The sequence below is a fragment of the Trachymyrmex cornetzi genome, unplaced genomic scaffold, assembly GCF_001594075.2.
Source record: "Trachymyrmex cornetzi isolate Tcor2-1 unplaced genomic scaffold, Tcor1.1 scaffold21, whole genome shotgun sequence".
Taxonomy (NCBI): domain Eukaryota; kingdom Metazoa; phylum Arthropoda; class Insecta; order Hymenoptera; family Formicidae; genus Trachymyrmex; species Trachymyrmex cornetzi.
This window is the reverse complement of record NW_017296741.1, coordinates 1,239,192-1,250,327: the sequence shown is the minus strand read 5'-3', so window position 1 is coordinate 1,250,327 and position 11,136 is coordinate 1,239,192. Positions and strand designations below refer to the sequence as shown.

General features: G+C 33.0%; 1 protein-coding gene across 1 annotated transcript; it reads left to right on the top strand.

Annotated features, from left to right (window-relative positions):
- The first annotated feature begins 2,619 nt into the window (after nucleotides 1–2,619).
- On the top strand, nucleotides 2,620–10,689 carry Rnb (BTB/POZ domain-containing protein Rnb). Its single transcript, XM_018505578.1, has 6 exons — nucleotides 2,620–3,559; nucleotides 7,322–7,542; nucleotides 7,668–8,393; nucleotides 8,534–8,715; nucleotides 8,859–9,132; nucleotides 9,237–10,689. Exons 1-6 carry the CDS (start codon nucleotides 3,248–3,250, stop codon nucleotides 10,168–10,170), a joined length of 2,649 nt encoding a protein of 882 aa, XP_018361080.1. The 5' UTR covers nucleotides 2,620–3,247; the 3' UTR covers nucleotides 10,171–10,689.
- The last annotated feature ends 447 nt before the right edge of the window (nucleotides 10,690–11,136 follow it).

The window sequence follows — 11,136 nt, the reverse complement described above, 5'->3', positions numbered from 1 at the left end:
ATCCTACAGTCGTCTGTATTACCGACTAAATCATAATTTTTGTATAACAATTACTTTTTTCCTCTTTTACAGATTTAAAAATCCTTTTTCAAGATTTAAGTAGGTATACGCATTAATACGTATCTGTGAGATAAGAGTTTATGCCGAGAACGACAAAAACTTCAAAATTGAAATCTTAAAAAAAATTTTTTGTCGATTTCGACATAAACTCCGTCTCATAGACACGTATTAATGCGTATACTTTAATCTTGGAAAAGAATTTTCGAATCTGTAAAAGAGGAAAAGAGTAATTGTTATACAATAATTACGATTTAGTCGGTAATACAGACGGCTTTAGGATTACTTCAAAAGAGCATTTGTACTGGTCGATTCTTATACAGATTACGGCATACGGCATATAGTTACGGCCAATATAAATGATCTTTTAGGCTCGTAAAAGCCCTAGCAAAAATAAAGACTGAACTATAAAAAAAGACCACAAAAAAGTGTTTATAGAGACCGTAAACTGTTAACTTATGCCGTAACCGGTAAGTTTAATACAGTGATTTACGCAGATTTACATAGCTATTTATCGTAAAAGCTAAATATGAGTTAATTTTACGATCATGACATGAGTTACATACATCCAATAAGTTATTATGAACGAAAAAAAACATAGTAATTTACATTGTATTCATGTAAGTGTGTTAATTGTAGTTTATGACCTCTGGATAAATGTTCGAATGTAATGAACTTTCTGCAAAAAGTCATTACTTAAGCTTTAAGTCGTAAAAAATTGACCAATCATAGTTAATTATTTTTCTCACGCATTCGACTGTAATATGGTCAATTTCTTACGGTTTAAAACTTAAGGCTTAAGTAATGACTTACTTAAGGAAGCATTTTTTAAATGCATTATGCGCATAATGCATAAAAAAGTGAACCAATCAAAGTCCTTCATTTCCTTCTTTTCCTCGAAATTATCCTTAGAAAAAAATGACAAAAGCATAAACAAAGTTCTTCATTTAAAAGGCGAAGTAATGTAAAAGTGCTATAAAACTGCATTTACCTTGCACTAGATGATCATATACGATCGATCAGTACAGTGTCTGCAAAGCGGAAAGCTCTTATGCAGGTGCATGGCTCTAAGGGGCTCCGCACAATAAAAGGAACAGGACCGGTGCTTAGGAGCTTTGTAGTCTCAAGCGCTCGTGTCCAACTGGTTGCCACCCAAATCAACGACCCCTAAGCCCCCCCTCCCCATATTCGGTACACCCAAATCGAAAAACCTTTAGGATTTCCGTAACATTTCCGTTCATCATATTGGTAATCGGCACTCCCTAAATCCCCCTTATACGACTATTCACCGGCTTATATAGTCGTATATTAATTATACGACTAAATCGGAAAACCTTTAAGAATTCTATCAGCTATATTTGTTCAGCCATTTTGAATTTTCAAATTCTGAAGTTTTATTGAAATTATCGACCTCTAAGTATCCCTTATACGTAATTTCACCGAAATCGGAAAACCTTTAAGAATTCCATCCGTCATGTATTGGTTTAGCCATTTTGAATTTTGAAATTTTGATCACGATTTCGGAACGAGCGACCCCTAAAACCCCCGAATATGAAGCCACATCGAAATCGGAGTATTCCAACACCCCATTGAAAAGAGGCTTCAAAAAAACGTGACAAGCCAATTTTAATATGGGATAATAATAATTTCCATAGCGTTTACTACAAGATTTACAATAAATATATCATAATATTTATAAATATTTTGTAAATATTTTATAAATATTGTATACTATCTGGGTCAGAATTCAATAAAAAATAACTATGAATTTTAGATAAATTTTAGTAATTAAAATGAGATAAGTACATATTTAATATTTTGATGAAAGCGAAAAAGAGAGTTCTTACAATTAGTGCAATCTAATGTAGTAATAGAAAACAGTCTTCTTAATTATATTCAAAATTCAATCAATTATGACTTTATTAAAAATAAACAAAGTAAAATTTTAAAGAGGATTTTAAAGCTTAAAATCTCTACTTTTGAAAAATCACTTTTTGTTTCTGCTAGTTTGATCATTTTTTTACATATAGAAAATTACGAACTAGACAAAATGAAAATTTTTTTCTTAAGCCTGTCACTTGCTTTAAAAAACTTAGTAAAAATTTTCAATTTTCTAACGTGAAAGCATAAAATTTTTCCTTACAAAATTATTTTTTTAAATATTCCTAAAATTTGTTATTGCTGAGTTATTGCGGATTAAATAAAAAGAACATTTTAGTTCTATAATTGCTCTCACAGTTAAAAATCATCACAATTAAAAAAAAACAGATTCTTGAAACTGAAACTTTGTTTTATCGAATAGTATAATTACCAATTTGAGTAAAAATATTGCGTTCTGAATTTATTTAAAAATTTGTTTGGAATCATCAGACGCGAACTTTATCTGGCCGGTTATTCCATCCTCAGATAACCTATTTAATTTATCTAATGGATAAACAAAAGAGTAAAAAAGTAACAGCATAAAAGAGTAAAAGAGTGACTGAGCTGAAATTTTTTTATCGAAAGAAATATCCAGCCTTATTAATTTCAGAACATTCTACGCATTTAGAGAACGAATCATATCAGTCACGTGGTCGTATCTCACGCATGCGCACTGCGATGCGCAGTAGCGTACGAAACCTCTATGAATTCATTACACCAGCACAATAGCCAACAATAGCATTGAATACTTGAATGGAGTTGTGTTAGATGCCTCGACCGGAGTGGACGTGTTCTTGCTTCGGTCCGAGTGTTGCATCTTCCACTTTTAAAAGTCACTGCCGAGTTTAATTCGTGCATAAAATTACGATTGGTCACGTCTGACGTCAATTTCCGATGTGGGAACGAGAGCCATCCGAACGAAAGAAGAAGAAGCCTTGTGTCACTGACTCCATTTCGCGTGATTTCGCGATTGCCCCCAACTAAACAGCGAAATATAATCTTGCTTAATCAACGGAAATGTGAAAAGTGAAGAGAGAAACATCACGTTTCCTCAACGTTTCGTGTGATCGTGTCGATCGCTTCGCGAATCGTGAAAGAGGAATCGGAATGAACGAAGGGCGGCGGAGAGCGAGGAATTCCGTTTGGGATTACATGATCGGTGCCCACAGCACTCGACGTCGCAGAAGCGGCAGAAGTCGCAGAACGACGACAGGAATGTTCGCGTCGTGCCCTCTCCCTCCGCATCCATAGGGCGATGCGATTTTGACAAATGTTACGCGGCTCGCATACGTCCGCCCGATTCTCGTCGGCGCCGCGCCACCAGGATTCCGCGATGTCACTGCCGAAGACTTCGCCAGACGAGTCGACGCTGGTGCGGTACTTCCGTGCGGGTAACCATCGCGGAATCGTCACTTGTCTCGACCAGCTCAAAAACGATCCGAAGCGTTGCAAGGAGTTTATTAAACGAAGCAATTGCCTCGACGTTCTCGTCCGACTTCTACGATGCGAGAACCAGAGGATCGTCGACAGGAGTCTGAGCATACTCGCGGACGCTTGTATGAACGACGACGTCAGGGAGAAGGTATGCCTATTTCGCTCCTCTCCCTTGGTGTTTTCTGTTTGGTGACATCAGTGTCATTCTGTCTTGTTACTTGTTAAATGCCAAGAAAGAAGCAAATTTGGTTGCTTGATTTTGATTACATTAGATTAGTGCTTATTAAAAGCTACTATATATGTGAAATTAACAGAATTGAATGTAAAAGCATACGAATATTTTAAACGAATTAAACGATTAAATATCCAATAACAACATCACATTATATAATAGAGAGTATACATGTATTATTTTATTGTCAAAGTTGATTACATTATGCCACACACACACACACACACAACACACACACACACACACACTGCATTTAAGTACTTTATATAAAATGCTCTTTAATACGTACTGATCCAGTGTAGTGTGAGTGATTAAATTAATAAAAGGTGCTTTCCATTTGGTGACACAAGTGTCTTTTTATCTTTTTTACTCTCTAAGTATTAAGAAAAATGGAATAATGTTTGTGTCAACTTGAATCACAAATAGCGAATTCGGTTACTCTTGCATTACACTAGATTATTTTGTGCCTGTTAAAAGCTGCTATACATGAACTTAAGTAAAGTTAACTGCAAAAACATATAAATATTTTAAAGGATTAAATACCTATAATGAGATTATCACGTTATCTAACAAAATATATATTATTTCATTGTCAAAGTTTATTATATGTTACTACATTTAGATACTTTATACAAAACAACCATTAATCTAGTTTAGTGCGAGTGATCGAATTCATCTTATAATAGTGCTTTTTAGCAGGAGATATATAGACCATTTTACTGGCAGTGTATAGGCCTGTACTTTTTGGCTGAACTTTTACGCAGTTCTTCCTTTTCTCTCCAGGAGGAAAAAAGAGGAAGAAAGATAAACTAGTGCAAAAGTTCAGCCAAAAAAAACAGGCCTTATGTCTGAACATGGTTATACTGTAACATAGAGATCATTTCATCTTTGTTTAACATTAGCAAATAATAAAGATGTAATGATTCATTGTGTGCTACAAGTGCTTTCCATGTGTGCCTGTTTCTATCAAAGTAGATACATTTTAATCTCAGTTCGACTTACTATTAATCTTTTTCTAATCTTTAGAACGAGAAAAAGATCAAGAGTTAGTTGAACAAAGACTGAAATTAAACTACATTGATAAAAACAGATGTTAGCAACACAAATCGACACAAACATTCTATTTTTCTTAGCATTCAAGGAGTAACTAATAATGGAACAACACTTGTTTTGACTTGTGTCGACTCTCTTGTTGGAGAGCATCCTGAAAAACACTCGATGTCTTCACACTGGAAAGTGTGATTTCCTCCGATCAAATATAAAATTTCTTCTGTCTTTGTAGTTGAACTAATATACATTTGTTGTACTTAAAATGAAATAAATATATATTTCAAGTTTGATGAAAGCAATATAGAAAGTTTTGGTATAGTTCAATGCAACGACAAAGAATAAATCTATATTTGCATCTAGATAGATTTGTTAGTGTTGTTTCGAAACTGTATATTATGTATCAAAAATAGTATACTTTAAAACAATATTAACGAATCTACTCATCATGATGTACAGACTAGATGAAATGTGTCTGATTAAAGAACACTAAATTTCAAGTGGAAGGCATCAATGGCTGTGTTCAGCAGAGAAAGTAGCTTTGCAGCGTTGTAAAATTCTTTTTTTTTTCATGATCGATTTTAAAATACATTTACCCAGTGAATAATTAAGAGCAAGACCAATCATATTAAGTAATCATATCAAATAATTTTACAACAGTTATAGAGCTGTTCTCTCTGCTGAACGCAGCCAATGACGCTTTCTGTATATATATGAGGCCACCTCTTTATAGTTTTTATATTTGAAATAAGTATACCTATATATATAATTTAGACACTGAAAAAAAGAGAAAGAATCAGAAAATTTTTCTAAAAAAACCAGACCTACACGTTTGATCTATTCATAAAATTAAATTGTTGCATGTTAAAGATGTAGATAGAATATATATCCGAAAGGCAGAAAATATTCTTCGTTTTAATACATTGGTTGTCGCAGTTGTTATTTGTAAGCAATACCTGATTTTTGCTATTGAAATTTTTGAAAACGTATTTAAGTGATAATGCTAACAATGTAAAATTAAGTGTATTATTCAAAACTTATGAAGATATTATTTTGTTTCTTCTTTGTATTATATAATATTTTATCATTTGAATCTCATGATAATGAAAATTCTATTCTGATATACAGATAAGAGATGTAAAATTTATTGAATACACACAGATAACTTGTTAAGTCATTTCAACAATTAATAATTCTCTTTGGTTTCCTTGCTAATATAATAATGTATAATCTAATGTACAATAATAATCTAATATAATATATAAAAATATGTAATATAGTAATGTAAAAGTAATGTAAGCTCACGTTATGTGAAATAATTATGATTAGTGATTTGATTGTGAGTTTATCGAACCTTTTCTGTATTCTAAGAAGTGTGCTCTATAATTGTACATTATCTTTTCTGCGCTCAGAATAAATACATAATTGCAAAGTCAAAGAAAAGAAATGAAGAACAGAGGAGGTACAGCTGTACAACAGATTAAAGATTTCAGTCTCCACTGTTACTCTAATTGCTCAGAGGGGAGAGTATATCATTGTATGCTCTGTTTTACATTTGCTTTCTCTCGCTTTAATATGCTCATATATCATGTGATAAATATGAATGGAAGAGCAGGAAGAGAACTGTCACTTCAGAAGCATTCAATTAATTCATAATATGGATTATATTAGAGCAATACACAACATGGAACTTTATAGGACTGTAGGAAATACAACATACAGTAATATACTAAGGATTCTATACAATTTTTAAAAATTAATTTCTTATGCATTTAGCAGAAATATATTTGATGTATATATATATATATAATACATATATTATGTTAATAATAATACTAATCAAATATGTGTACAAAATAGATAAAAAAATACAAAGAGGTGTATTAAAATAGAAGATTGATAATAGAGATAAAATAAAATAATAAAAGTGCTGTTTAATTAACAATGTTAACATGTATTATCATAGCTTATGATATATACAGCTATATATATATATATACATTACAATTTAAATTTTATATTGAAATTTAATAGCATTTATACTAGTATATTTTTGTGTGCTTCTATTTTTATTGATTTTATATATATATATATATATATATTTCAAAGCCAACCGTTTTTAATAACAGATTCTTGAAAGAAAAGTCGACTATAAATTGATTAAATAATTTTCTATCGGAGACATCCGATGTATGATGTCCTCTTCCCTCTGAGCAATTAGAGTATTAGTGGGAACTGAAATCTTTGATATCTCTCTCTCTCTCTCTCTCTCTCTCTCTCTCTTTCTCTCTCTCTATTATACAGCTGTACTTTCTATATTCTTCATTTTCTTTGATTTTGTAATTATGTATTTATTTCGAGATTTATTCTGAGCGCGTGCAGAAAAGGTAGTACAATTATAGAACATACATTTTAGAATACAGAAAAGATTCGATAAACACAGATCACTAATCATAATTATTTCACATAATGTGAATTGCAATGTGCATTACATTAACATTATTATATTTATTACATTAACATTATTATAGCAAAAAAACCGAAGAAAATTATTAATTACTAAAGCGATTTATATAAAAAAAAAAGTTTTGAAATCTATACATTATAATTTAATAAAACATAAAATTTCAGATAAGAAACAGCAAGATAAGATTCAACATAGTGCTCATATTAGAAAACCTCGAGCTGAATGCCATGCTACACTGTCGTGCTTGCAGACTCGTCAGTAATTTATCCGAATGTAGCTGGCACGCCAAAGAATTATGCGATGCTGGAGTAATGAAAACACTTGTAGCACTTCTAACGTCAAAAACCGATGTACAAACTTATTGCATGGCTATCAGAGCTGTAAGGTACGTAATTGTTCTTAATTCCATAGTAATTAATTTTTTCTTACTCAACTGTATTCCATTATAAATTTTATACATTTTATGTTACACAATTATTCATTTTAATTACATTCTAATTACATTTGTAGGAATATCTGGAACGTTTACAAAAACATCAGGGATACGATGATAGAATTGGAAATTGTCAAGCTGGTTGCTCAATTATTCGTTATGGCCGAAGAGAGGTCCAATGTAGATCCTAAGTATGGCAAGCTTGTGGATGCGTGCTTGAAGGCCATATGTATATTTCTCGATACTTTAGATCCGCGATGCGGCAATCAGATGCACGTCGACAAGGACATGTGGGGCTACAAGTGTCTTATGCGTTGCTGCAGCTCAAGAAACAATAAGATGGCTGTCAAATGCCTTTATACTCTCTGTCAGATAGCGGAATGTCGATTGTGTCTAGGTGTTTCTGGCACAGTTAAAGAACTCATAGCTCTGATAATAGCGACAGACACTAATTCCAATTTTATTTGCAAGGAGATATTGTTGAGTCTATGTTTGTTTTGTCGAGAATCCGTAAACCGAGATACGATCAGACTGAACAATGGATTACAGGTTATCTTGGCATTGTTGAACAAGCCCGAGTACGAATGTTATCATCCTAAATTGTTGGAAGCTCTCACACTATTCATCCACGATGAAATCGGCCTCGACATTCTGACAAGACATGGCATATTAGAGGTCCTCGTAGCGAAACTGACGAATTTTGTAGCTAAGAACAGTGAGAGAAGTAGCACATCTAGAAAACGTTCCAGCGATTGTCTGATCGATGATTATGACAAAAGGCCTTCTAAATACCCCATTTCGAGGTAAAATAGATTACATAATGTATATATTTATAATATGTGACATCAGAATCTTGATTTGACATGTATTGAGCAATTAATTTGTCGATAGGTTTAGAAGTCGTATTGGAATTAACTATATTGATTTATTTTGAAATTTACAGATATAGTATGGATCTTTACCGCGATGATTGGAGTCCAAGAAGTGCTACAAGTGCCTCTTCCTCATCGCCACCTAGCACACCACCCTTGCCACCTTATTTCGATTTCAGTGCAGAAATTGACGATCTCAAAGATGATGTTTACAGTCCGGTCTACAGCGATAAGGAATGTGATAACGATGAAGGTTTATTTTTCTTTAATATCATTGATACAATTTTTTTATTCTGTTACATATGATCTATTGTAATTAAAATCTTGAACAAAGTATATCTAGATTCAAATTATTCGTCTAAATTAATGCTTCCACACTTTCTTCTGTTGCTGTAGAAGAAGAAGCTGCTTCCCCTAGAAGCTACAAATCACCGACAACTATCGAAGCTGATTCTGATTCTTCCTCTCTCAATGCTGAGACGTTTTCAGAAACGAGTGCTTGCGAATACTATACATTATTATTACTGAGTAAATTGAGTTTTTCTTCTAAACCTATCGACAAACTGGCCGAATCCATGACCATTAAATCATTGATGGATTACATAAAATACACAAAAAAGCAAAATGTCCTAAAAGGCACTGCTCTCAAAATATTAATAAAGATCATAGGGTAAGATTTTTCAAATTATGAACCTAGTATTTATACAATTGTTTTTTTTTGCATTTTTATTCTTTTATAAAAGTTTCATTCGTATCACATTTATGTTTGTCTAGGAATGCAGAGTATTTCATACCATTGGTAAAACAAGGGTTTGTGTTCGAGATACAAACTCTGCCAGAAGCGGAAGAGTGCATGCGACATTTACGCACAGTGGCGGATACCGGCGGTGCCACCGGGCAACTATCGTTTCTATTACTGCGCGGCGAAGAAGATTACAAATTATTGACCGCGGTGTCGATACCATTTCTCATTAAGAGGCATTGTACCCTGAGATGCTTGCTGAAAAAGCACGATGGAATGCAGCTAATATTTCGTCTGTTGGCGGACTCGTCGCATAAATTACACAAGCGGGCAATCTGGTCGATTTGTCAGTTGGCGAAAGCGTTTTATTCGAACGATTCGAACTCGATCACTGATACAGCTACAAACGCCGTCGAAATATATCGTAATATGAAATCATCGATAAAGTTGTCGTCGATAGTGATATTGGAGCTGGATGATGGCACGACCGTTAGAGCTTGCAGACAAATACTGTGCCATTACTCTCCAGTCTTCTCTGCTATGCTGGAAGGTCACTTCAGGGAGTCAAACAAGAAACTAATTCGACTGAGGAACATGTCACGCAACGCCCTGAAAACGTTGATACTAGCAACGAACGATGACAGGTTCAAGAATCGAAGCATTGAGTCGCTGTTGGAGGCTGTGTTACTAGCCGATTATTTTCTCATGCCGGATTTCTTGATAGAGCTGTTAACCGAGACTTCTATAAACAAACTTAATCATGAGACCTTTTATCGAGCCTGGTGCTGGGCAAGGAAACATTCCTGCCATGAATTTAGGTCTTTTTGTGTCAAGAAATTTCTGACCACAAAAATGTCGTGGAGTGAAACAATGCGGACGTTCCATGATTTCTATACCACCAATGCCTTCGATGAGTTCCTATGCGAGATCAGGGACATAATTACGGACGAGTTATACCGATGGTAAAAACATTAAATGACTATTGAATTCGGATTAATGCAATTGCGACGAATAGGAATAATTCCTCGAGATCTCTATAATAAATCTTCGAAGAATGATTATTTTATCTCTTGCATATTTGTAGCAATAATATTACTTGTACATATTACTTGCTGTCGTACTGCAATTCTATGACAAATTCTCTTGATTTTCAAATGTATTTGTATGTTAAAACTATTTTCCTCGTTGCAATAAAAACTTTCAATGATTAAAGATCTGGTGATCGAAGCCATGTAATCGAAATGCAAGCACAAATCTTGAGTGTATTTATAATATATATATCCATGAAGCTCACCACACTTTAAATAATGTTATTAATATTAGACATTAATGTTTTACAAAAGTTTCTTTAACAACATTTATCTCATTAGATATGCATTCGTCATTGTAATAGAAACCATCTTTTTCAAAGGAATCATGTTTGTAATTATTTAAATATCTCGCGTTGCATATTATATATTAATTCTGTACATATTTTAAGATGTTCCAAGCATATTTTAAGCATTTGTACATAATAAAAATAACAGAAACATTTATAAAATCATCATCTTCCATGTATTAATGTTTTTCATATTTAAAAATATACAATAAATTCTGTTTACGAAATCCAAGCATAATTTTTGTTTATGAAATGTTTTGAAGATATCGTTATATACAGTGTATAAAAAAGTCAAGAGAACAAACTATTACGTTCGCTTTCCTAGATGCCTTACATATATATATGTATAAGGATGTTTCGTAATATACAAAGCAATATATCTCCTTGTAAAAAAATAAGCATGTTTAGCTTTACTCATATTTCTAAAAATTCGTTTTCTAGATTTAAAGCTCCTGAGTCACTTCAGGTTTCATGTTTCAGATTCATATTGAATCGTGACATCATAGGCGAGAAATAACACGTTAATTTTTCTTGCATATCATTTGTAAATAAAG